The sequence below is a fragment of the Condylura cristata genome, unplaced genomic scaffold, assembly GCF_000260355.1.
Source record: "Condylura cristata isolate star-nosed mole 26May11 unplaced genomic scaffold, ConCri1.0 scaffold00002, whole genome shotgun sequence".
Taxonomy (NCBI): Eukaryota; Metazoa; Chordata; class Mammalia; order Eulipotyphla; family Talpidae; genus Condylura; species Condylura cristata.
In genome coordinates this window covers 33365357-33392379 of record NW_004567103.1, presented here as the reverse complement: position 1 = coordinate 33392379, position 27023 = coordinate 33365357, and the positions used below count along the sequence as shown (strand labels likewise).

Sequence of the window (27023 nt, the reverse complement as noted above, 5' to 3'; positions counted from 1 at the left end):
ATATAGTAAATTTGGAGATCTGGGTGTGTGACACACAGAAGGACCTCAGTTCCTATTCAATTGCCAATGGTCCTTTAAACCTTAGGAGTAGTACAGAATTGGTAGAGAAGAGGTTAGTAAATATTTATTGTATGAATGATTTAAGATAAGTATCCTCTAATATATAAACAGCACAGCAATTATATATATCTCATATCACCTTAATTTAAAGACTGGAGATAGACACATAAACATTTTCAGAGTTCAGGTTTCCTAGCCCACGATTACGTCCCACTAATGGAAGAAGTGAAAACCAAGGTAACACACAAAACCACCCAGAGGAAGTCAGGGTACAGCGTCTCTGGTACTTGGCTGGGATGGGAATATCAGATGGGCCCCAAGCTGCTTCATTTATGATGAAGGAGAAGGATGCACCAGAATCTTGAAAAGGTGCCAACCATCTAAAGGAAAATGCAAGGCTGGAGGAACTGTGGAGACGCTGTAGAAAAAGACGTGATGCTTACAAGAACAGAATAAAGTATTTCAACAGTAGAACGCTAACGTTTTACTCGTTTAAATGAGCATCCAAGAAATCAATGGGGACCAGACAATTCACGTCATCTGCAAGCGCCCCAACCCCGGTAATTGAGGAAAAGCTGACGCACTATGAGGTCACGTGACAAACTGTGGTCCACCTTCCCGTAACTCTAAGAAAAGGTGGGGAAAAGTTGATCTGTACTAAGTAAATAAGAGTTTAGAGGTATATGTTGTACATTATTTGGTTCTATGTTTTTTTTACCTTTTTCACGTGTGTCCTAGTTTGACATTGCCAAAAAAAAAAGATGGCGGCAAGGTGCCGGGTCCTACCATAGAGGCATAGGCTAGAGGAACCCGTGCGTGAAAACTGTGGGCGGAAACACACGCTTGGTCTTCCGGCCTCCGTAGAAGACGTCCGGGGCGGGGCCTGCACTCGCGAGTTCCGGCATCTGCGCGAAGATGGTGGAGGAGGAGACTCTCCGCGTGGTTCGTTGTGGCGGCAGCGAGTTGAACTTCAGGAGAGCGGTGTTCTCTGCGGATTCTAAGTATGGGGCCACCGCACGTTGTCGGTGGGGCTGGGCGTGCGTCCCCGGGGATCTTAGGGAAAGAACTGTCAGGCGCGTCTGGACTCGCCAATCGGCTAATTTGGGCTCGGAGAAGAGTTTGCTTGGGGGTGAGGGGATTATGCTGAGCACGCGGGAGGGAGGCGGTATACCTTTAGGCACAAAGTGCAAATTCGTCTGGCCCCCCGTATAGCACTTCTATACCTAGAATGGGTTGGGCAGTAGGGGACACTAGAAAGTAGTTGGGGTGGATGTTTGTGTCACTTCTCTTGCAACACCACAGTATCCCCCTTTCAGACACATTGTTACTTGAAATCCTGCACCTTTAAAGATTACACGTTCTTCCCTTGCCTCCCCAAAAGGCATTTTGGCAACCGTTTGAAGCTTTGTATGAAAACTGGTGTTAGGTTCTGTGCAAAAAATAAAAGCATGAGTCTGTACCCTTTCCTCGGGAGTTTATAAACATATATCAAAAAACCTTTGTTTTAAACTCAGTTCTTAATTTTGTGTGACCATTGCAAGTTTTTTTAACCTTAGTTGTCTCATCTGTAAAATAGGAGTAATCTTTAGTATCCATTTCATAGGGATTTTTGAAGAATTTATCAAGAAAGAACTGGGAAAAATGGAGGCTTACATTTAGGTGTTCAGTTTTCTTCCCACGCCTTACTCACTGTAGAGAGACCCAGTGTATTTCATTTACTGAGTCCTGCAGTTCATTTCTAAGTATGTTTCATTGTGTTTTATGTATGACAAATGCTATGGTAATTCAGGAGCTCCTATGAAGAGAGAGTACTTCAAACTGGCAAAGATGGAGAAAGCTGATGAGTAAGTGACATTTAGGCTAGCTAGACTAGGAGGGGTGGATAGTATTTTGAGTATTTGTAAGAGATTTGAACAGAAAATGTTGCATATAGGGAGCTTTAATATAAATAAGAGTAAAAGCCTCTTTATAGTGAACAAACTCCATACAGCACTGTTAAACTCTTCTGCTTACCTAGTTGTTGTTAGTAGAGGCAGTCAGGGGAGAGATGTGTGAATGGTATACATGAGTATACATTGTTAGTCACACCCCAGGTATTTCTAACTTCTGGGTCCAGTACTGTAAACATCACATCCTAATTGCTCCCACAACTCTGTGTTGGTATGCATTGTAGCATTTAGTTGCTAAGATACAGAAAATAAAGCAGTAGGTCATTATTATGTCCCAAATGACCACAGATGTAGTGTCCTGATTCTGAATAATTTTTTCTTGCAAAACCGTTTTACTGCTGTTATGGTAGTTTTCCTGAGGTATAATTATCACCTTGCTCCTAATTGTGCTCAGAACCCCTAGCAGTCTTCTGTTGCTTTCCATACCAGCAGCTCAACTTTCGGTTGTCAGGGCTTTCCCTGATCTAGCTTAGTGCCAGTTATTTCAGTTGTGTTTCATGATCATCCATTGTGCATGCTTTGCATGTTAAATAATGCATTCCTTGTCATTCTTACATGCATTATTTACCTGCTTCTGCTTATAGTGCTATTCTTTACTTCTAAACTCTTAAATCACCCACCCTTCAAAGTCACATGTAAATCCTGCCTCCTACTTAATATATCTTTAACTTCTTGTTTCTCCACTTCATCAACAAAGATGTACCCACCTTGCTCATCACTGCCTAACAGGGTGTAATCTGGTGGATGGCAGGGTGGATGGCGTTGAGAACCTCTTGATAAAGCACAGTGCTGAAATGAAAAGATTGATCCAGTCAGACTGGGGTCAAATCACGGAAGGCCTTAGGAGTCTGAAATACATCCTAAATGCAATGGGAAAACATTGAGAGGTTTAAGTTATTTTTATCTTTATTTGCAGAAGTGAAATGGCCAAACTTGCAGGTTTAATCTGGTAAGAGTATGAATGATAAGTTGAAACATCAAACTTGGAGACTATAGGAAACCTTATAAGTGGTCAAGGCTGAAGATAGACTGAACTAAGATGCTCATAATTACAGAGAGGAGAATCCAGCCACAGCAGAGACCATATACCTCAGCTGTTTTATTCATACTGTCTTGATCTTCAACTAGATAATTTCACTCAACCATACCTTGACTATCTCTGGCTTCAGTGCTTATAAAATACATTCTGATTTTAGAAAAGGGAATATTTGAAAACTCCAGAATTTTAGACTGGATAAAACAAGGTAAAAGCATCAGAGATATAGTCTGTTTCCTAACATTTTTTTATTAATGAACTAATCAATCTCAGATATCCCTGTACACTTAAAAACACTACACAATTTAAATAAATCTCAAACTGTTGTTCTGAAAGAATCTTGTACTGCATGTTATTTCTTTTTTAAATAGATCATAAAAAGATTAGATTATTGAAATACCTCCCTTTTTGCAGGTACATCTTCTGTGTCTCTGGAGACTTTGTTAAAGTTTATAGCACAGCTACAGAAGAATGTGTACACATATTGCAAGGACATAGAAATCTGGTCACTGGAATCCAGCTCAATCCCAACAACCATCTACAGGTGTCTTAATATTTTATAACTGGACATTTTAATACTTTTATTGTTGCCAGAAAAGAATGAATTGAATTGAGAAACTCTCCAAAATACCACTCACTTTTAGTTATTAAAATAAGGGCACAGCCTCAAGCTGCATTGCTGGCAAATGTAACAAACATCTGAAAACATAAATACTTGGCCATAACAGTAAATTGCTTGGTTAGATGTTGAGAGGAAAGCAAAAATAGAATGTATATTTGGGTCGTGTGGGAAAGCCACTACACTGATTTCAAGAGTAGCTGATTTAATTTTGGGAAGGAAATGGATATTTCCAAGATATTAACAGGTGCTCCTTAAAAAAGGATTTCTTGGCAGTATCAAGTTTCTGAAATTTAGGATTAGACACAGTTAATTGAATTTATTCATTATAGATCTTCAAAGGTCACCTTTTTTATGCATTATGAATATCCAAAAGATGTATAGAGTTTTTAATATTTCTCAAAGTTATTTAACATCGTGTACTCTGGGTTCTGGAACATATTTTAAAATGTTGGCATAAATGCACTGATTTTGTAAATCTAATCCTTTAATGGTGAGGCTCCTTAGGGCTAATGGAAATGTTATTTATATTTAAGGCTAGACAAGGAAAGGGTTTCTTTAATAGTGGGTGTACCACTTAATTTCAGGACAAGCTTAGGAATCAAGTGGAGTCCCAACCACTTCACTATATAAGAAGCCCATTTCTCAAAATTCAAGAATAATGAAATAATCATTTTAATTCTGTTCTTAAGTTTCAGTAAAGCTATTTTACTCTTCTAGTTTTTTTTTTTTTTTTTAAAGATTTATTTATTTGTACATACAGAACTGGGGTACAGGCCAGAGGCTCAGGGGTGGTGAGAAGCTTCACCAGAGACAGAGTGGGGAGCAGAACAGGTAGATCAACGAAGTACACTGCTGAGGGGAGCAGCGGGCGGGCCAGGAGAGGTCTGCCACGCCATGTGGTCTCCTCCGGGGCAGGCGGGAATTGAACTCATGCGGAAGTGGCTTTTTAGCTTCTCAGTGCAGCGCTTTAACCCGCTGCGCCAACAGGGAGGACCATTACTCTTCTAGTTTTTAATGAACTTCCCCTTTTCTGGGTTAGTCACAGCTAACTTGGAAGATAATGCTTGCTTTACAGTGGACTTGCATTGCCCTTCCCTCTTTACCAGTCTGGGCCCTCCCTAGTGGCACAGTGGGCTAAAGCACAGCACTAAGCTAAAGCTAAAGCCTCTTCAGCACGAGTTCCATCTCCCACCCCAGAGGTGACCCACATGGCGCTGTAGTCCTCCTGACCGGCTCACTGCTCCCCTCAGCAGTGTACTTCATCAGTCGGCCTATTCTGCTCCCCACTCTGTCTGTGGTGAATCCTCTCACCATCCCTGCACCTCTGGCCTGTACCCCAGTTCTGTATGCTTAAATAAATACATCTTTTAAAAAAAATAATAATATCAATCTTTCCTTCCCCAAATTAAATCAGCTGCTCTTGAAATCAAATTGCAGTGTTGCAGTGACTTTTCTACAAATTCCAAGTATATATATACATAAAGTGTGTGTGTGTGTGTATACACACACTATATATATATACACACACACACTATATATATGTGTATATATATAAAATCTTTGCTGCCCTCTGAAGGTTTGACCAAACTATCATGTTCACATTACAGTTTGTAATTGTACATTAAGGTTTATAGTAAAGCAGTCAGATACACATTGCATTAAAGATGTACTTCATGTGGCTGAATTAATAAAATTAGAGGAGGATAATATTAACAGTAGATTTGGTTAAGGAAGCATGTACTTATGCACTTCAGAGTCACAGTAAACAGGACATTCTCAGAGTGCTCAGGCACTCCTTTAATACCTCTTAAGGTGAAAGTGCTAATAAAAAGCACTGAACTCTGGGAGAAATGGCAGCAAGGTCTTGAGTGCTTTTAAAAACTCAGTGCCTTTATCATTCCTCTTGTCAGCACAGAAAATGGATTCTCCCCACCTTCATTTTAGGTAAAACTTGAAAGAGCTGCTATTAAATTGTTTATTTTGCATTCTAAGTAAACTCATAAAGGCTTAATAATTAATGAATAAAAAAGTCAGCATTTATTCCTTTAGTATCTTGATAACATTGTTTTTTAATAATTTTGTGTTACCTTTGTAGCTGTATTCTTGTTCCTTGGATGGCACAATTAAACTGTGGGATTATATAGATGGCATTTTGATAAAGGTATGTGAATTGATACTCATTTTTATTATGTCAAAAAAATGACACCATAATTTAATGACAGAAATACTCTTCTATAAAGCCTAGTCTTTAGATGACCTTCCTAATAACCAAGTCACATACCATAATAGACAAATTGATTATATAAAAATTTTAAACTTTTAGCAAAAATGATATTAAGGTGGGTAGAAAATACTTAGATATTCCTAATGTACAAAAAAATTGGAAAAATTTATAATCTGGTGCAAGAATAATAGCATACTATAAGAAGTACATAATTCACAAAATAGGTAGCCAATAAACATGAAATATGAAAACAAATGAAATATGTTAAAACAAATGACAATATTTTTCCTTATTTGTTCAATCTAATTGCACATTGGAGAAATGCTAGTGATAGGTAAAGTGTAGAGAAATACTTTTTTATACAATCAAGGATAAAACTGAACATAAATACCTTTTGCACTAGCAAGCTCACTTTTAATGGCATGTGTGTGGTCTTATACACATTTGTGATAGAAAAATGTGAATGTAAACTTTGTATCTTAAAATTTGATATTCATTCCATAGAATACTGTACACCATTAAAAAGAAACAGCTACTAAATAGGTATTTATAATTTACCAATTTATATTGAGCATCTTCCTTTTTATTAACTGAGGTATAATTGACTTTTCAGAGAAGGGATTTGATGTCCATATGTATATTATATAAATATCTTTATAAGATCACCACAATAAGCCTGGTTAGTGCCCGTTACCATCAATTGAACAAAAATCCTTACGCTTGTGTTAAGAACTTTAAGCCTTTACCCTAGAAACTGAAATAATGTAATGCAGTATTAGTAACATAGTCACTATAGTGTACATTATATTCCTCAGACTTAAAATTGAATGGCTGTATCTTTTGACCCCCCTCCACCCTTGTTGTGTTGGGTGCCTTTTATAGAACATAGTGGGTATAGCAGTAAACAAGGTGGATTAAATTGATTATGGAACTTATGTTCATGGAGGAAGGTGGTGCAGGCAGTAATATGGTGCTTTTTTTTCCCCCAGACTTTCATTATTGGACAGAAACTTCATGCCCTCTTTACTCTTGCCTGTGCTGAGGAATCTCTCTTTGTGATAATAAATAGTGAAAAACCAGGTATAGTATAAGTAGCTTATTTTATTTTTTACAGCTTTTAGTGGATCTTTGTATTTTATGATCTCAGAATTTTCCACTTTTAAGTCTTATATTAACAATTTCTGGAGTGGCATTTGAATTGCTTTCTTTATGACTGCATTCATTTTGAGGAAACTTCATATCGGTTCTGAAATAAGCTGTGAAGGAATGATTACTTTTATATGTGTTAAAGCCCTTTAGAGGTTGTTTTTTTTTTTTTTTTTAAGATTGATTTATTTATGCATAAAAGAACTGGGCATAGGCCAAAGATGCAGAGGGTGAGGGGATTCACCAAAGACAGTGGGGAACAGAAAAGGCCAATCGACTGAAATACACCGCTGAAGTGTGTGAGGTCTGCTGCACCATGTGGGTCACCTCCCTAGTAAGGGATTGAACTGGAACTTCACAGTGCTGTTTTTAAACTTGTGCCACCAGGGAGAGCCCAAGAGCATAAATTTTAAAGGGGTTTGCAAATGTAGCTAAAATTTGTTCTGCTGAACTTAATCTGTCACACTTAAGCACCTCTATCATCTTACGCATTGAAACACCCATTTGTTGATATTTAATCTCTAGGAATTGGTGTAGAAAGTAGGTTGATATTAACAATAGTGTGATTTCCTTATTATCAATTCATAATCCATTATCTCTCACCTGGATTCCTCCATCTGCTACCTAACTCTAGGTATAAGTAATGGCGTTAAACTTCCATTTAAAATGTATACATTAAATATTGTCTGACTGGCCTTCCCTGGTGACACAATGAGTTAGAACACAGCACTGCAAGTAGAAGTGGTGGCAGCTTCAGTGTGAGTTCGATCCCCTGCCCGGAAGGTGACCCACATGGCGCTGCAGCCTCTCCAGACCCGCCCACCCCTCAGCAGTGTACTTCATTGATCTGTCTGATCTGCTCCCCATTTTGTCTCTGGTGAAGCATCTCACCACCCCTGTACCTCTGGCTTGTACCCCACTTATATATGCATAAATAAATAAATCTATAAATAAATGAAAGAATGAATAGATAGATAATATTATCTGACTATAATGTGCATTTTGTTAAAGATAACCTAAAATGACTACTTTGTCATCAAATTCTAAAATACGATTGACAATCTCACAATTATATAGATCCATTCACTTTCATAGAAATGCCTTGTAATAATATAGCATCTTTTGGCTAGACATATATCAGCTGGCTTCCGTGAAGCTACCAAAGTCAACAAGCCAGGAAATAGAAGCTAAGGAGCTCTCCTTTGTTTTGGATTACATAAACCAGTCACCTAAGTACATTGCCTTTGGAAGTGAGGTAAAATTTGTTCTGTTTGGATTTCTTTTTGTTCATAAAGTCTCTTCCCTGCAGTATCTCTGGAGTATTTTTGTTAGATTTAATGTTGACTTGAGCAGAATAATTTTGTAAGCTACAAAAAATCTTCCATTTCTTGAGTATGTATTTATGATAAAGAATTTTCAAGAAAATTCTGATTGTGAATAATCTGTCTTTAGTGCTTTCATAAACCCTCTAATTGTCCCTAAATGTTTCTTAGTGTGTCCCTCACAAAACGTGACTCAAATTCTTTCATTTTAAACTCTATGTCCTTCGAACATTTGACTTCCCTGCCCATAATTATGCCCATTAATCGAAATTTGGAAATTACAGAAGAATATAATGAAGAAATTAATCTCAGCAATGATAATATTTGAGAAATCTCTTTCTAGACATCTCCCAAACTGAAGTAGTATCTGGGGACCTTTTCTCTTTCACATAATATTGCAGCATGAGTGTGTACATAAATATTCATCAGAAATGACTATGTGATACAACAGGATTTATTTAGTCATCCCCTATTGGTAATCACTTTATTTTAAAATCAAATACCATCATAGCCTGTAGACATTATTGTAGTAGCATTTCCTGTACAGGTTTCAAGTTTTGTAACATTTTGACTTTGTTATGAAGATGGTTAATATCTTAGTGTAAACCCTTCAACAGTAACTCTCTTCACTTTCATAGTCATCAGCTATTAGTTAAAGTCATATCACCATTTCACAGCACCATCACAGAAGCCACACATCTTTGTTTTCTCTGATTATTTTTATAGATAGGATTTTCACCTCCATAGCAAAATATAATGTAGCATCTTACAGTAATATACTTTTAAGCTACCCTCCAAAATTGTGTTAACTTTTGTGATTAGACTATTTCTTCATAAAGAGTATTATTTTTGCAAATGTTATCTTCTCTTTGAAATAACAGGGAGAATATGTTGCTGCAGTTCGTGACTTTTACCTGTCTGTTTATTTTTTCAAAAAGAAAACAACATCAAGGTAAGAATTCCTTTTTTTTTTTTCCTGTTCTCAAGAGTTTGTTAATAGCTTTATTTTATCTTCATAAGTGACCGATTGTTGTTCCTGTTTTCAATTTACAAATGATTGGGAAACCAGAATATAGAGAATTTTTACCCACAGTGTGTAGGCCAGAGGGAATTTCTAGTCGCAAAACCCTAATGAGCTCTTTTTTGCATCCCAGTTCACTTAGGTTATAACATGCATACTTAGGGCCAAAATTGCAAGTGGTTTGAAGAAACTTCCCAGTTAGTTCTCATTGCCATTTCATGCCTTTTGGAATGAATGTAGTCTTGGATACGTGGGTTTGAAATGAATCATATTTGTTATGTTTCAACTTTTCACACCTCAGATAAAAATTTAAATATTTAAATAAAATAATTTAAATGGGGACAGTAACATACTTCATAGAGTTGTAAGGATGGATAAGGTAATGTTTAAAGGGACTAACACTGGCTAAACATAGTCAACTTTTCAAGTGCAGCCCTCTGCAGAGACTGATTATTTTTATTTGCAGTATAATCAGGATCCCAATATCTTTGGACGCATTAGCTAATTTTCTCAGCTATAATTTCGTGGGTTTATCTATTTCACATGCTAAAACTTAGTTTCAACCAGAAATTTTTTTTTTTTTTTAAGATTGATTTATTTATTCATACAGAACTGGGGTACAGGCCAGAGATGTGGAGGGTGAGAGGATTCACCAGAGACAGAGCGGGGAGCAGAACAGGCAGAGCGAGGAAGTACACAGCTGAGGGGAGCAGCGGGCGGGTCAGGAGAAGTCTGCCTCGCCGTGTGGTCACCTCCGGGGCAGGCAGGGATCGAACTCAAAATGTGAAAGTGGCGTTAGCTTCCCAGTGCTGTTCTTTAACCCGCTGCGCCACCAGGGAGGGCCTCAGCCAGAAATTGTCCAAGAAGAAAGCTACTAAGTGATTGTCTTTTCCTTCACTATCAGTAACCTCTGTGACAAGTTAATTATGGTAGAATGTTAGCCATGTGAAGTTTATATTTTATATTAGACATGTAAAACTTTCAATTACAGTTTTTTTGGTCCCATCCTGCACTTATATAAGGATATTCTGGTAGCTCTCCACTTTGGGTTGATAAGGGCAAGAACTTCCTTTTAACTATATTACTACTTACCAAAAAGCTAGTAATCTAAAGAGGATATTTTGGTTTTTTTCTAGGTTTACTTTATCGTCATCAAGAAATAAGAAACATTCTAAGAACAATTTTACATGTGTGGCATGTCACCCAAAGGAAGACTGCATAGCTACTGGTCACAGGGATGGCAAGATCCGTCTGTGGTCAGTTAACCTATGAAGACTGGTGATCATTGTGTCATTTATGTGAATCCTGCAGAATAGGCCTATCTCTAGGTCCAGCATAAAAGCTACTACTGAAAAGATGCTCCTGACAATAGAAGTTAGGTTTTGTTGGCATCCTCCCTTTCTTAATCACTGTGTCCTTCATTGTATAGTCTCACTATTTTAGGATCCTTAACATGGGACTTGAAAAGAATGACAGTGAACTATTCCTAATGGTATGCCATGATGTTATATTGTTTGTGGCAGTGACTGGAGAAAAAAAATGTACTTTGTACACGTTGAAATCCATAAACTTGATAATGTGATTATTATGTTTGGCATGTATTTGGCCCATTTTATTTGGCATACCATTATTCCCTTAATTTGATAATGTCTTTGTCAAATTAAGAATTGGGGTTTTTTACATTAAGAGAAACTTTTTATTTTAAGAAACACTAGTTTATAATATCAGGTTTCAAGGAAATATCACTATAATTCAACATTTGTATACATAAAGTTTTCGCTGAAATCTTACTCTGTCCTTCACAGTGCAATCAACCCCTTTATCTGATGTCCCCCCTCCCCACCCTTTCCCTTTTGGTAGCCACTGATTTGTCCTTACAGTCTAAACTTTTTGTATTTAGTTTATTTGCCAGATATGAGTGTTTTGCTCCATCTAATTTAAATTTAATAAGCATAATACCCTGTAGGTCATCCATGTTGTTGCAAATGGCTCTCTGCTTCCTTCTCCATTTCCAATAGGAGGAATTTTGATGATGATAAGAAATACACATACACATGCTTACATTGGCATCACGATATGGTTATGGATTTGGCTTTTTCAGTATCAGGTAAGTACAAGTTTAATAATTACAATGAATTTGTAAATTATGTGACTCAGATCTTTTATTTAATCTTACTTATCTTGGAAAGATTTAATATTACATGGCCCAAATGAATTATAAATATTTGTGTGACATCTTTGTTTTGCACAGCAAAATACCATAATAGGTTTCAAAGACCTTCATAATGTCTGAATCAACACCTGTGGCAACTATCAGTTACTGATATAAGGAACATATTTAAATTATTAACCTTTTATAGCTAAGTGCTTGTTCACAAGGCAGCAACAGCTTCTCAGATGGAAATGGCTGTACTAGTGTTTTACATCCATTATTTTAGCTACTACTAAGAAGCAGGGAATCATTCTCATTTACAGATAAAGGAAGTGAAGATCTATAGCTAAGAACTAAATTGCCTACGGTCATGGTTAGTAGGTGGGATTTGGCACTACATCTAATAATTTTTAAATATTAGTTTGCTCACTACATTCACTCATTTAAATTAACTCAGACCTTTGTTCTGTGAAACTGTGAGTCAGAAACTATAAGAAAATATGGTTGTAGTGAGGAGAAATAACCTTGAATTGAAAATTCAATAGAAATTTCAAAAAATACATTCTGTCATTAGTTAGCACTCTCACCCGTGTTCTGAAAGTTACATCAGTATATTTTGAGTGGCCCTAAAAAAAAGTAGGAATTTGGTGTTAGAGATATGTGCCTAGAGAAAGGGATTTTTCTTTCTACAATCTTCCTAGAAACCGCTATGGAAAATTTAGATAGTGTCATGTACTCTGAGTCTTTACAGGGATTTAACTGAGTGGATACTCAGGAAGTAGGAGGTATCTTCAGCCTATGTGTCCTGCAGGTCTGGAGAAAAGCAACTAGTATATGGAGGTGGGACCCAACCTAAGACACCAGCAGTGGGAGAGCAAGAATTTAGTTGTGATATATGGAAACTAAGGCTTGCAAGAGAGCAAAAAGGATATTGACCCTACAAATAAGAGATGCAAACTTCTCTTCCTTTACTCTCATGCCACCAGCCTGTCCCATGTAAAATAAAGTATGTATATGCCTTATATAGGTACAGGTCATTTTCCAAGCAGTGTTTTCATTCTTTCCTAACTTAAAGCTGCTTCAGCTGCTTCTCCTCTGGAAGGTATTTTCTGTGCTGTGGCCCCTTCCGTACCAGAGCCAAGACAATTGATAGTTATGGTCTCTATGACTTTTTTCTGAATGCATTTTGTCTACCATCTCACACACTGGTTAGCAGTCACAGCTTTCTGTGGTGTCCTTACTTTACCCTTAAGTCCTGGGACAGTTAGGATTGGCCTTTTCAGGTGGAACTTGGGGAAGAAGTGAAAGACTAGATAGCACTTAAAGGGAAAGAAAGATATAAAGTATCTCTACTGCCACTGGGGGTTTTGGTGTAGAAGTTACTACAGGTATTTGTATCTAATAAGAAGTTAAATTATTGGTTTTAAGTTATACAGATAATTGTAAATAAGAAATCGTAGTTACATGTACTATGTGAGTGTCAATAAAATGTCAGTACTGACTCTAGTAGTAAGTGTATTAATCGGAGAAAAAATTATTTGTGTAAGGAACTACAAGTTGGTTTTGAGAACTATGTATTTTGTTAAGGCAAATGTTAACAGTATAGGATTATTTTGACTATCCTGTGAATGCAGTCATGCTGCCTGTGAGCACTAATTTCCTTCAATCTGATCCTTAAGCTTTGTCTCATTTCAGCACACTAGAAGCTTCCATTAATGTTGATCAAATGCAAATATTAAAGTAATTCCTGTAATAAACTCAACTCTGCAATGATATTTTATCCTTTTACTATGTCATGGCTGTAGCTTTCTAGTATTTTGCTTAGAAATTTTCATCTCATAAAATTGGCTTATTTTCTTAGAGTGTGCTGGCTTTGGTATAGAATTATGCTGGTCTCATGAAACAATTTGGGCAATTTTTCTTTCTTTATTACCTAGAAGAGTAAACTTATTTCTCCTATAAATATTTGGTGGTTTCATCAATAAAGCCTTATGGTGAAAGGATGTTTCATTCCATTTTTCTGGTTACTGACAAAAGAGCTGGTCAGCAGCAAGCCAGTCTGTATTGGAAAGGACAGTCCCTAAAACTGGTCATCGTTAACGCTGTTTTAAGAGTATATTAAAAAGACATGAAAACATTGTTTGAAAAGAGGTTATTTCTCTAACCCAGTAGGATCAGTGAAAATGTTGATTTTATATATATATGTATTTTTTTTTTTTTCCCTTTTCCTTTCTGTGGATGGTGAATGAGAAGGCACCAGCCTGTTGAGCGGTGGCCGTGAGTCGGTCCTTGTAGAGTGGCGCGATGCGACAGAGAAGAACAAGGAGTTCCTCCCCCGCCTAGGGGCAACGATTGAACACATCTCAGTCTCACCTGCTGGGGATTTATTCTGTACTTCCCACTCTGATAACAGTCAGTCTAACATTCTTTCTTCTGAGAAAGTATAATTTGAATGATGTTATTAAATTAACCTCTGTAGGAAATGAAAAATAAGAAACCTAAAACTAAAAGTGACATGAGTTTTACAGAGTTCTTTTGTTGTTTTTGTTTTCTTTTAACTTTCATGTATCTTCTTTTCTTCACTCCTTTCTGCCCCTAAATACTATCAGAGTTGAGCATTTATACATTTGATTTTATGAAAATGTGTTTAGTTTTATGACTAAATGTATTTGGCTATAATTATGCTAGTTGTATCTTCAAAGCATTTTCATTTGGGGAAGGGAGGGAGGATTTTTAAATAGGCATCTTGCTTTCACAAGTGTAGTGGCATTTTCAAGAGTGCTGTAAGATTTTCTTTTAATGAACTAGCCATTACCTTGTGCTAGGATTCTGTAGATTCTTACAGAAATGGAAGCAATCTTGTATTCTTGTAAAAAGCTTTTTGCTCATTCTGTTACTATGTAGCCTAAAAGGAGCCTCTCCCCTGCTATACTCTTCCCCTTCAAAGAAGAACATAATTGCAAGCAATCTATTAGTCATGTGACTTATTTCAAAGGAAACAATTTAACTGTCTCTTTTAGGACATTTAAGTTTCTGAATTAACATTTAAAATCCCACCCTTCATTTTCTAGCTAAGTCACAAAAAAATGTTTCAGAATTTCTAGTAAATTTAGCTTAGATCTTTTATTTTTCTAATTTCTGACCTATTTATGTTTAAGCATTTGTATTTTTTGCCCTAGAGATCATAGTCATTCACCGAAACCTTGAGGCATCTGCTGTAATTCAAGGTCTAGTGAAAGGTATGACTGAACCCAGTAGATTTGGTATCCTGTGTTTTTTTTTTTAAGTGATTGTTTGATTTCAGCTTTGTTCTATCACTCCTTTTGCAGACAGTAATATCTTTACTGGTTTAATGATTGATCCACGAACAAAAGCTTTAGTTTTGAATGGAAAACCCGGCCATTTGCAGTTTTATTCTCTCCAAAGTGACAAGCAATTATACAATGTAAGACTTTGATTCACTAAATATATTAAAACTAGTGAAAATTCTTTACCTGTGGGGCCTAATAACTTACTTGATTAGTTGTCCAACAAGATGAATGTAGTTATTTTGATAACCTTTAGTGTGGTTAACTTGTTTACAGCCTAATTCTAATATAGTCCTGATTACATATTAAATTTCCACATTAGCCAGCTGGCATTGTTGTGTTTGTGCCATTTGTTGGTTTTTTACTTAATGCTTCCTTCTAATTAGCTGTAGATTAATGGTACAAATATGCCTGCTGTGCAGTGATGTCATATGCTTAAAAAAGATAGTTTTCTTTGTATATTAAAGGATAAATATGATCTAGATTCCTCCCACGTTTTCCTTTTATAAATTTCTTTCATAATAGCTCAAACACTTTATTACTTTAAACCTCAAAAAAAGAAATTTATTGATCTTTGTATATTTTAAAACAATGCTTGGAAATAGTAAGCACTTAATAATACACATTTAGTAAATAGATGAAGAAATAGGATTTAGAAACCACATTAAAATGCGGACTTTCTTAAAACATTGCTTTAACATTTAATAATGTATTTACATATAATACATATACAAATAATTATTTGGTTTTTTTTTTTTAACACATCAGTTAGATATTGTACAACAAGAATATATCAATGATTATGGTCTGATCCAAATTGAGCTAACAAAGGCTGCATTTGGCTGCTGCGGTAACTGGCTTGCAACCGTGGAACAACGTCAAGAAAAAACTGAGCTTGAATTGCAAATGAAACTGTGGACATACAATAAGAAAACACAAGGGTAATACTTCCTATATAAACATTAATTTCTAAGGGGAAACAACCTGTTTTGTTAATGGTTTCACTTGTCCATATTTAAGATATTTTAATAAGTTTTAGATTTAGAGATGAGGGAGGTGTTCCAATAAAGCCTTGAAGCACTGTGTTCTGCTCCAAGTTACAATATCATCTCACTGTATAAAATAAGGAAACATGGAAAAGTGATAACTCCCAAGGACATAATACCTAATTCAGGCAAATTTAATATTAGAATCTAAATGCCTTAGTTCCTTTGGCCTTTTTTAAACATCAGAACTACACTCCGAAAAATTGGCAGCAGATATAATGTAATGTCACATGTGTATTAGCACTTTATCAAGTCCTTTCTGTGTGCCAGAAACCAGAAACTAGGCCCAGTGTGTTTAGACTCACTGTCTTAATAATCTTTGCAACACCACTGGAAGATAAGCCTGTGGTCCACATTTGACAGGTGAGGAAATTAATTATGACTTCCCTAATCACACTCTTAAAACCTGGACTTTTTAAATATCCCAACACTATCGTGATGTACTTTTAAGAATATAATGTTAACACACATTGTCTTTTCATTTACAGCAATACCCTGTCAAGCAGGAAACAAGCTTTAAGAGGCAATTTAGGCAACTATAATATTAAATATTGACCAGGAAGTTTATTTAAATAAGTCGTTTTCTTTTCTTTTTTTTTTTTTTTTTGATGACCCCTATTTTACACTAATTTGGACCAGTAAGTTGACACTGCATATAGTCATCTTTATATAAAGTAAGTTACATGAGGACAGAGACTGTGTATTAGAACTGGTGAAATCCTGTAGCTGTTAAAGACAGAACATTTAGTAATGTGTCATTCTTGAGGATGCTATTGTAATATGTACATTGTGGAAAAAATACTTAAATTTGAAAGTATGCCATGTTGCCCTAGTGTAAGAATAAATTGCTTGTTTATTTCCTGCTAGCTTTGTTCTCAACACAAAAGTTAACATGCCGCATGAGGATCACATCACAGCTCTATGTTTCTGTAATGCACAAAAATCTGAAAACCCCACCTTGGTTACAACTAGTAAAGACGGTCTCTTCAAAGTGTGGATATTAACAGATGACTCAGATATATACAGTAAGTTGACTGAATGTGGTGTATCTAAAAAGTACACAGTTTTAAGATTTATTTTATCTGTGATTTGTATCCTTCCTCGGAAGACATTTTCTACCTTGTTTAATTTTCTAGGTTATTACCAAATTGATTTTAAAGAATTTAAGAGATTATATTTTGGCATGCTTTTCCCCAAACCTATACATTACTTAAAATATGCTTGATTAATCATCTGCCTGTTACTCCACTTTGTTGAAGATACAACAAAAAGATCTTTTGCAACTAGTCCTTTTACTTTTCCACTAGGGGGAGGTCGAGGTCCCAGGAATGAGGATAGATTTCAAATCAGTGCTTTGTAGCACTTTTGTGTTACATTGGTTTCTTAACCCTGTTGCTTACAACTTCAGAAAGATGTTATCTAGCATGTATGCCACTTCTAAGCTCTACATTCTGTATTTCCACAGAAAATGCTGTTGGCTGGACCTGTGATTTTGTAGGTAGTTATCATAAATACCAAGCAACTAACTGCTGTTTCTCTGAAGATGGCTCTTTATTAGCAGTTAGTTTTGAGGAGATAGTTACAATATGGGATTCAGAGACATGGGAACTTAAATGTACATTTTGTCAACGAGCTGGCAAAATAAGGTAAGTAAATAATTGGGGAATCTTGCATTTTTTACATTAGGTGAAATGAGTATTGGAAAAATGGCCGGTGGCTACTGAAATTATTTCCAATTCCCAGTATGTATGATTCTGAATTTTTTTTTTTTTTTTGATTTTCAAATAGTTTATATTGCGGATTTTCCAAGTGAGCGTTAGAAAGGATTTTTGTTTTACAGTTTTGAATATCCCACATTTTCTTGTATGTGAATGATTTCTGCACAGCATACATGGAGAAAACAGTTGTTCATCAAACCTGCTTTCCTAAAGAAACAGTTTCTTCTGTATTCTTTAATCCTTTTTAACTTTTATAGGATAACTAGGAACAAAACATGTCCATCTAAAATCTGCATCGCCTAAAACTAACTGTGCCTATAATGTGTAATCCTTTGTGACTAATAACTCCTTGTGGTTTTAATCTAGGCATCTTTGCTTTGGGAGTCTGACTTGTTCCAAATATCTTCTTGGTACTACTGAAAAAGGCATTCTTTGTTGTTGGAATCTGCTCAGTTGTGCATGTAAGTCTTTCTGGTTTTTTTTTTTTTACAGTGAAGTGTCTTGGCAAAGCTTTTGAACCTTGGCACTGTAGGACTTCTGGATGATAACTACATTTTCTCTATCCAGAAAATACATCATTTTTCACATGTCACTTTATGCTACCAAAATTTGGAGTAAATAGGTCTTGAATAGATTGAGCTTGTATATAAAATTTAATTCTCAATAAATGAACTTTTGTCTTTCCACTGTCTTCAGTGACGTATGGTTCCATATTCTTCATCCTATCTGCAGAGAGCTACTGCTTATAATGCATATTAACATAACAGTATCCCTGACAGCTTTAAATTTGAAGGTAGCCTGCCATGATCCTAACAAATGTTGCATTTTATTCAAGTCTGTATTTAAAAGATTTAGTTATTCCTTAGTAATCAATATGCCTACTTACAGCTTTTTATATTTGTTCATCAACTGGTTACCATTTTGCTCACATTTAGTGTTAGAGGAAAAACATCAGCAGTTGCATTGAAATAATAACTATATTTCATTGTGTATGGAAGGAGATGTTTGTTGTTACTCTGCTTCCTGGTCCTCACTTTAGTGCAGCCTTTGCAGATAATTTCAGTGTGTCTCCAAATGTTATTTAGAAGCATAAAAAATAAATTGTAGTAATATTGTCCTGTTAAAGATTACGAGCAACTACTTAAATAACAGACTCAAAAGAATTTTTGGTTAATAATCTTAAAAGTGAATCCCTTTTTTCTTCCTAGTGGAATGGAGTACAAAATTAAATGTTAGAGTCTTAGAACCTGATCCTAATTCAGAGAATGTTGCTGCAATCTCTCAGACTTCAGTGGGTTCAGATTGTAAGTACTGACTATACTTTGTTATTGATTTGAGGTATGCTGTTTTTTCCCCCCCTTATGTCTACTTCATCTCTGTCTCCCATCTCTGGCAACCACCAGCACTCTCCAGTTGCCACAGCCACCAGAGCTCAGTGATCTAGGGGCATCCCCTGGACAGCAGCCAAAAAAATATTCAGGCACAAAATACTGAGCTCAGTGATCTAGGGGCATCCCCTGGACAGCAGCCAAAAAAATATTCAGGCACAAAATACTGAGGATGCAGTTTCCCTCCAAGGGACACTGGCACTCTGAGCTAGGGGAGAGCTGCTCTGGAGAAAACACCCTCTGAGGTCTCTAGAAAGGTTTATAGTCAGACCCTAAATAAATGTTTAATTTGAAACTGCCCTTCAGGCTGCAGCCTCAGGATTCACGTGAATAGTTCTCCAAAAAAAAGGAGAGCTCCTGGCTATGTGGCCTCTTGTGATGCCCTGGGGTAGCAGCTTTTGAGAAGCACTCTCTCCATTGGCTCCACTCTGTGGACCAAACAGTATACATTCTTCACTGGTCACCTAAGCTGGGCATTGCAGAGATGTCCTGTGGCAGCAACAGCAAAATTTGGGCATCAGACAGGTATATGAGCTCCTTTTTTGGTAACAATGGTCATTAAAGTCCATGAACATGGGTTGCTGGCTGTGTAGGAGTCACTGGTGCTATGGAGCAGAGCAAAGGAAAGATTGTATCTGCCAGTGTCCCCGAAGAATGTTCCAGTAAGGTTCTAGGTGTATGATTAATTAGATGCATGTCCCTCGGACTGATGTTTTTAATAAATAGTTTTAAATCAGAGTATGGTCAGCTGCCTCTGAAGACCGCTCTAGGGAAGATGAATTTAAGTTTGGGAGCCCTCTAAGCACCTTTTCACAGATAACTTCAGTCCTGTGAGTCATGGGTTAAGACCCCATTGGTTTCAAAGTTAGGTAATTTGGTGACTCATCTCTCAGGTGCGGTCTTAAAAACTCATGTGACTGATGTGGAGTTTGAACCCTTTACTCCTCAGCGGCAAGCTGTAGGTTTACAAGGTTGCTGAATCAGTGTTGGGGTTTAAGACAAGATTATGTCCTAGCCTCTGTTACCCTCCTCAATGTGGATTTCTTGTTTGTCTAGTATGTAGTAGTCATCACTCAGCCAACCTTCGGATTTTTAGAGGAAAATAATTCCATATGTAGCTATAAACAGTGAATTTAGGATCCTCCTATGTTATCACCTTAACTGACACCCCCTCCATAGTATGATATTAAGAGGGTTCTTTTTAAAAAATGTCTTTAACCTTTAATATAGCTTGAGCCTTCAAAACAGCTGCTAAGTTGAAGCCATCTTGCCTGAGGCACTCCTCCTCTTTTGAGTCTTTACAGCATATAGCACATTGCTATGAGTGCATTTATGAGTTCTAGAACAGTCCCAGTATAACCCTCATTTTTCAACATGGCAATTCTTAAACCTTAAAATCCAAGATAGATGCACCTTTTTATAGAATTCCCATTTCCCTGAGATGTTAGTCACTTCTCCTCTGCTCTTGAGGCATCTCCTGTATATCTCCTTTCTTGTACTTAAGACAGTAAACTTCAGGGAGGTTTTGGTGTCAGTCCTCGGCAGTAGATCCTGGTGTCTCCTGTAGGGGTTTCTTTTCTTTCTCTTTTTCATCTTCATAACCCAAATTCCTAAACTAGTTGGCATATAAGTAGGCACCCAGTAGATAATTTGTTGTGTCAAAGACTAACATAACTATGACCTACGTCATTACTCAATGGAGTTAGTCTCAGACTTACGATGGCTGCCAGTCTGGAAGCAGAACTAACCTTTGCAGGCAAAATGTTATTGTCTGTCTGTTTTTTTCCCCTCTAGTGTATGTATTTAAACCTAGTGAGCCAAGGCCATTGTACATTCAAAAAAATATCTCCAGAGAAGAAGTCCAGTGGGGAGTGTTTGTTCCACGAGATACCCCTGCATCATTCACCTCAGAAGCTTATCAGTGGCTGAACAGATCCCAGTTTTACTTCTTAACAAAATCACAGGTAACAATTCCCCCTCAAAATGCAATCATTTTCATGTGTAATTTTCATTTCTTTTAAAATTTGATAGTAATATTTAGCCCATCATAACAGGTAGAATGGCTTCAATTAGGATTACTTGCTAAAAGATTTTCTTCTAATATAGTCAGTACTTCTTTAAGTATCACTTGCATTAATTCTAGGACAGCAAAATTCAGAAGACAAAATACTTAAAGTTGTTTTTATCATAGTTAATTTTTGTTCTTAAGAAACAGTGGAATTAGGATTTCATCTTTATTACTTTCTTGTGGGAAAAAATATGTGACTATGAAAAGTTTACTTCATTAATCGATCTTTCTTTTCAGAGTTTATTGACACTTGGTACAAAATCTCCAGAAGAGAAACTCACACCAACAAGCAAACAAGTAGGTTTTAGCCACTCATTGCACAAACTACTTCACCTCCCTACAAGAATAAGGCTGTCTTTTAGAACTCAGCCATGAGGACAGACTTTTCACCTGCCCTGAAATGGAGGACATTTAAAAATATACACATAAAAATCTCTTGCCTCACTGGATGTCATGTTGCTCTTTTCAGATGTAGTTTTAATTTGTAATGCTGATAATCATATGCTTGTGGTTTGAAGAGTCAAATACTTCTCCAAGACTTTTCAGGGAAAACATTTCAAGCACCACTGTCATTATTCAAATATGGTAACCACACTCAACTGATTTAGCTGGAATTTTTATTTACATGCTTTTCTAAAAAGATTGTGTATATTGCTAATTCTGTTTTTTCCTTAGATTTCAGTATTTTGTTAACTTTTATCTGTTGAAGTTGACTTTGTAACTTTTTTCATACCACTACTCCACCCTCAAACACATATGTGCATACGTACATACATAGGTGTGCACACATACTTCGTGGTCAGTCGAGAGAATTTTTAAATTTGGTTAGTATTCGTTATCATAACCATGTAAGTTTAATTCATAGCCACGCCATTAGTGATAGATTATTTGTGACCCACTTTTTGTTATTGCTAGAGTTAATACTTGCCCCTTCTTTTCATTTCCCTAGTTTTCAGTTTATTTTTCACCCCTGCACTACCCTACCCAAGTTGTATAAATCTCTCACTATTTTCAAGCACATTATTCTTTTGAGTCTTGAGGAAATACCTCTTAGAGCTTCTGATATGCTTTAATTTCTATAAACCTGCAGCACAGAAGGTAGAAAGGATCTCTATGTGCACCAGCATTCTGGGATTGGTTTCACTTCCAATGTAATAGATGCCCTATATTTCCTTTCTTTGGTCATTCCTTTGCCGTAGTGAAGATCATGCTTGTTTGGAAATGTTTCTGTTCTCTCCTACTTGATCATCAAATTCTAAGTTGAAAATCACCTTCTCTTGGGTCTTTGAAGGTATTATAGTTTCTGGTTTTACTAGAAGTCTAATAACATCCTTGTTATTGATCCTTTATCTCATGTGACTTGTTTATTCTCCTCTGAAAACTCTTAGAATTCATTTGACAATATTTTGATTACCTACATACTAAGAGCTGTTTTAGACACTGAGGTCATCAGTGAGTAAAATAATCGCGTCTGACCCGGTAATGTGTGTACTCTAAAGACTGTATAGACAACAAACAGTATTAAATAAGCAGGTAGGTAGTGTTTTAGAAGGTAAGAATTACGGGATGAGGAATAAAGGGTAAGGGTAGGTAGAGTATATCATGCCATTTTTAATAGAAAATTTACAATTTTTTTTTTTTTTTAACTTTTCCTCTGGAGTAAAATATGGAGTTTCTTAAAAGGATTTTGATCAGAGAATAATTAAGGATAAATTGCTTTAGTCTTCATATTCTCAGTTCTTTTTCTGGAATTCCTTTTATTTAGTGCTGGACCTTCTAAAATGGTCCTCTGATACTATTTTTTTCTCCTGTTCTGTGGGTGATACCTTCATCATTTCCATATTTGTTTCTTGCATGGTCCAATACCATCATTTTTTCCATTTTCACCATATTTTGATTTATTGTTTTAGATGTTTTCAAATGATTCTTGGCTGTCTGCTCTTATTTGCAGCCAGATTGCAGTGCTGCATCCTAACCTGTTGTGCCACCAGGGAGGGCCTGTCTGTTCTTATTTGAAAATGAATAAAAGCCACTTGAAAGTTCAAGCCTTGGTATGGAGCTCATCCACTGTCTGAAGAACATGGCTGAATTGTTTTGAGAAAGTTGCCACATCATTGTTTTTAGGTCTTTTTCTCAGACAATTCTCCTGAGTTCTTACTTGAAGGAGTCTTGACCCAGCTGCAGTGTTCCAAAAAGCACCTTCTATTATGTACAGCTACTTTGGGCTGTGCAAACACCTACCCCTATCCCCTAGCCCCAAGCAGTCCAGTATAAAAACTTGTTTCAGTTTCCAAAGAATACACTGCCAGCCCCTGTTTGGGCTGAGGTGATGTGGGAATCTTAGTATTCTTAAAGTATACCTTAAACTAAGATACATGATGCTTTTTTTTTTTTTAATGCCCTTCACAAGGGTACTGTTAGTACTGATTCTTGAGTATTTATGGGTCCTGTAATATAAACTGGGGTGCTTCTTGATTCTCACAATCAACTTAAAATGTTGCTTTCTTGAGTCTGCTAAGTTGAAAAGCCCTATCAGTTACAGGATTTTAAAGAAGTGGGAACTGTCTGTTTTGTTTTATTATTTAAGTGTCCACTGTTAGCCTTTCCTATAGTGAGTGACTTCTTGATAAGATGATTTTCACCTAGAATTTGATAATCAAGTGGGAGAGAACAGAAACAGAAACATTTCCAAATAAGCATGCTCTTAAATGAACAACTCACATTAGATAATTTCTGTAGTTTGTTCAATCCCTGACATTTTGTGACTTGTAGTGCTTTGGAGTCAGATGCAAATGCTCCTTCTCTTTGGAGTAACTTATATCCCCATTTCTTTTAAATTCTTCTAGTTAATAGCGGAAGAAAGCCTTCCGACAACCCCATTTTATTTTATACTGGGAAAACACAGGCAACAGCAGGATGAAAAATTAAGTGAAGCTTTGGAGAATGAACTGGTACAATTACCCTTAACAGAAAACATACCTGCAATAAATGAGGTAAGTAATTAGATTAAATGAATGAAAGCACCTTAATCTGTGTATAACAAATAACTGGAATAATCTGTATACTATGCCAACTTTAATGCACAAACCAAATAGTGCAAATTTATAATTTCAGAATGTTTTGACCTGGGAGAGGTGATTGGTTACACAAACGTTAGAAAGTAGGCATAGATTTTTCCTTTGGTTGGGATTTTCTGTGGGAATTATTTTTCGTGTTTTGCTGAGGTATTTTACTTTATTATATGAAGCCCTGTTGTTTTTATTCTAGCTTCTTCACACTCCAGCCCATGTATTGCCATCTGCTTCTTTCCTGTGCTCCATGTTTGTAAATTCGTTGCTTCTCTCTAAAGAGACTAAAAGGTAAAGCAGTTCTTAAAATGTTTTAGTATTCTGTTTTGGGGAAACAAGATGGTTTGTGTTAACCCTTCATTATAGTACTCCTCAACTGTACATATGAAAACTTTTCAGCTTTAACATGTAATCAGAGCATATAGGAGAAATAAGATACATTGAAAATTAGTGTCAGACCTTTTGTGAGTGTTTTAAGGGTTTGGTATACTTTCAGAATTACATTATTCATAAATTCACCATAATCTTGAAGTGCATGCCATTTGTTTTTGTTTTGTTTTGTTTTTAAAGATTTATTTATTCATATAGAACTGGGGTACAGGCCAAAGATGCGGAGGGTGAGAGGATTCACCAGAGACAGGGTGGGGAGCAGAACAGGCAGATCTATGAAGTACACTACGGAGGGGAGCAGCGGGAGGGTCAGGAGAGGTCTGCCATGCCATGTGGATCTCCTCCGGGGCAGGCAGGGATCGAACTCATGTGGAAGTGGCTTAAGCTTCTCAGTGCAGTGCTTTAACCCGCTGCGCCACCAGGGAGGGCCTTGTTTTGTTTTGTTTTTAATGTTTTTTGTTCATAATATTTCTAGGTATGTCTTAAGTTAGGAAATTATTTTGATGTGTATTTTAATTGTATGTCTGTGTGCGTATAATTGTTTATTTTTTAAGTGCTGAAGAAATTCCTGAAGAAGAAGACATGGAAGAAGAAAAAGAAAGTGATGACTCAGATGAAGAAAATGACTCTACAGAAAATTTTCAGGACACAAGTAACACAGAAATGGGAGAAGATGTTATACATCAGCTGTCAAAATCTGAAGAAAAAGAACTGAGAAAACTCAGGAAAGTAGACTACAGCTGGATAACAGCTCTTTAATCCTTGGAAATCGAAAGGGGTTCTTGCACTTTTATTTTTTTAATATTTGTTGATAACTTTGTAAGCATCTATTTTAATGTTATTTCTGTTCTTAAAATATTAAATGCTTTTTAAATAACTGGTAGTATGAAACTATTTTTGAGTCATTTATTAGCCTTATAAAAAAGCTAGATTTTCTTTACAGGTGATATTGCAGAGGTGAGACTTGAACTTAGACAGCATAGGTCCCAGAAGTTGCAATTTGGAGTTACAAAAAATTTGGAAAATCAGGCTTTTTTTAAGTGTCCCAAGTGGGTTACCAAATGTGTCCCAAAGTGATAGGAGCTCTTCATCCTTTTTAATATATATTTACTTATTTTAGAAAAATGATTTGATTATATGTTGGTCTATAGGGTCCATTGGCGGTATCATGATATGGGTTGCCTAAATTCTGAAAAATTCTAAGTTTGTGTCATCTGAGCCCAAGCCTTCAAGATCAGGGCTTTCTACAAAACTTACAAAATAAATTACATGGCATCCTTGGAAGATAAGAGCTGTATTATACCATCAATATTATGGCTATTCTGAGTCAAAGAGCAGCTAGCCAAAGTCCCATTGTTACTGGGCAACCCCAGTGCGAAATGGGGTGGCCTGAGTGTAGGTCCTCACCCATGCACAGACAATATATAGAGGTTGAGTCCATTATAGAATCTCTGGCCCCTTTCAAATTCTCATATTCTACATAGCTATCCAAACAAGGCAATTAAACCTAGGCTCACAAAGAGTGAGCCCTTCAGTGCAGCCTCTATGCCAACACGGTACAGCAGTCCTGCCCACCTCTGACTATGTGGGTTCTTTTTTTCACCAACCCTCTCCCTCTGCAGGGCAGCAGCCTCCTTCCTGCCCATGACCTGTACCCTGCCAGAGTTTCTCTTCACTGACCTCCCTCAGCGGAGGCCACACTCTTCAAGGCCACCCACCTGAAACCAATGAGGCCTCTCTCAGCCAACCTGTCCCTTTTGGGACAGCTCTTCCTGCCTGTGTCTATGCAAATGTCTTATCCTTTTCTGCCTCTCTTCTAATAAACCTACTCTTTGAATATAACCAGTGTCACTGTGTCATGGAGAAATACCTGGAGAACTCACCACATGCCACTGAAGAGCGCTCTGGTGAAGCCTTTTTCCCATAGTGAACCCAAGACCCCGCACTCCAAATGCACTTAATCCAAAACAACATCAATACTGCCTTCAAACTCCAGTGTGAATTTTATGCTTAAGACACATCTAAGTTTGGAAACCCACATTTCTAGTGTTCAGTAGTAGCCACATGTGATTGCTGGCTACCATTTTGAGCATTTCTAATGTATACACACACTAAGTGAACTTGAAAAAAAATTTTTTTTAATGTGTTAGCCTCCATATTCTTGTCTTCCCCATGGAGTGAGGCATAGTGATAGAGTTGAAAATAAATTTGGTAACTTATTTTGCCACATACACACACTGACCAACAAATCTGTTTATGACAGTTTAAGTAGTTATGTATGAAAGATGTCATACTTCTATAATCAACATGGCTTTTTTAAATAGTGGTTATTTTATAACCTGAATAATTTTTAAGTATGGATTCAGCTTTTCTAAACAAGTAGGTCACCTTTACCAAAACATACCAGCCAGACTAGAGTTACGATTCTATCTGACACTTTTTTCCCCAAAGCCAAGTGGACAGATAAAAGGGGAATGGTCAGTCTATCCTTTAAATCTGAGTTTT

General features: G+C 36.6%; 1 protein-coding gene across 1 annotated transcript; it reads left to right on the top strand.

The window, feature by feature from the left end:
* Positions 1–930: 930 nt before the first annotated feature.
* Positions 931–25405, top strand: WDR75 (WD repeat domain 75). The gene is made up of 21 exons (XM_004674448.2): positions 931–1061; positions 3460–3589; positions 5763–5828; positions 6881–6971; positions 8168–8292; positions 9241–9311; positions 10517–10636; positions 11399–11487; positions 13786–13944; positions 14712–14771; positions 14862–14977; positions 15609–15781; positions 16754–16911; positions 17352–17532; positions 17971–18065; positions 18813–18908; positions 20787–20956; positions 21298–21357; positions 23907–24053; positions 24328–24419; positions 25073–25405. The coding sequence occupies exons 1-21, from the start codon at positions 976–978 to the stop codon at positions 25275–25277; spliced, it is 2490 nt and encodes an 829-aa protein (XP_004674505.1). The 5' UTR covers positions 931–975; the 3' UTR covers positions 25278–25405.
* Positions 25406–27023: the final 1618 nt, after the last annotated feature.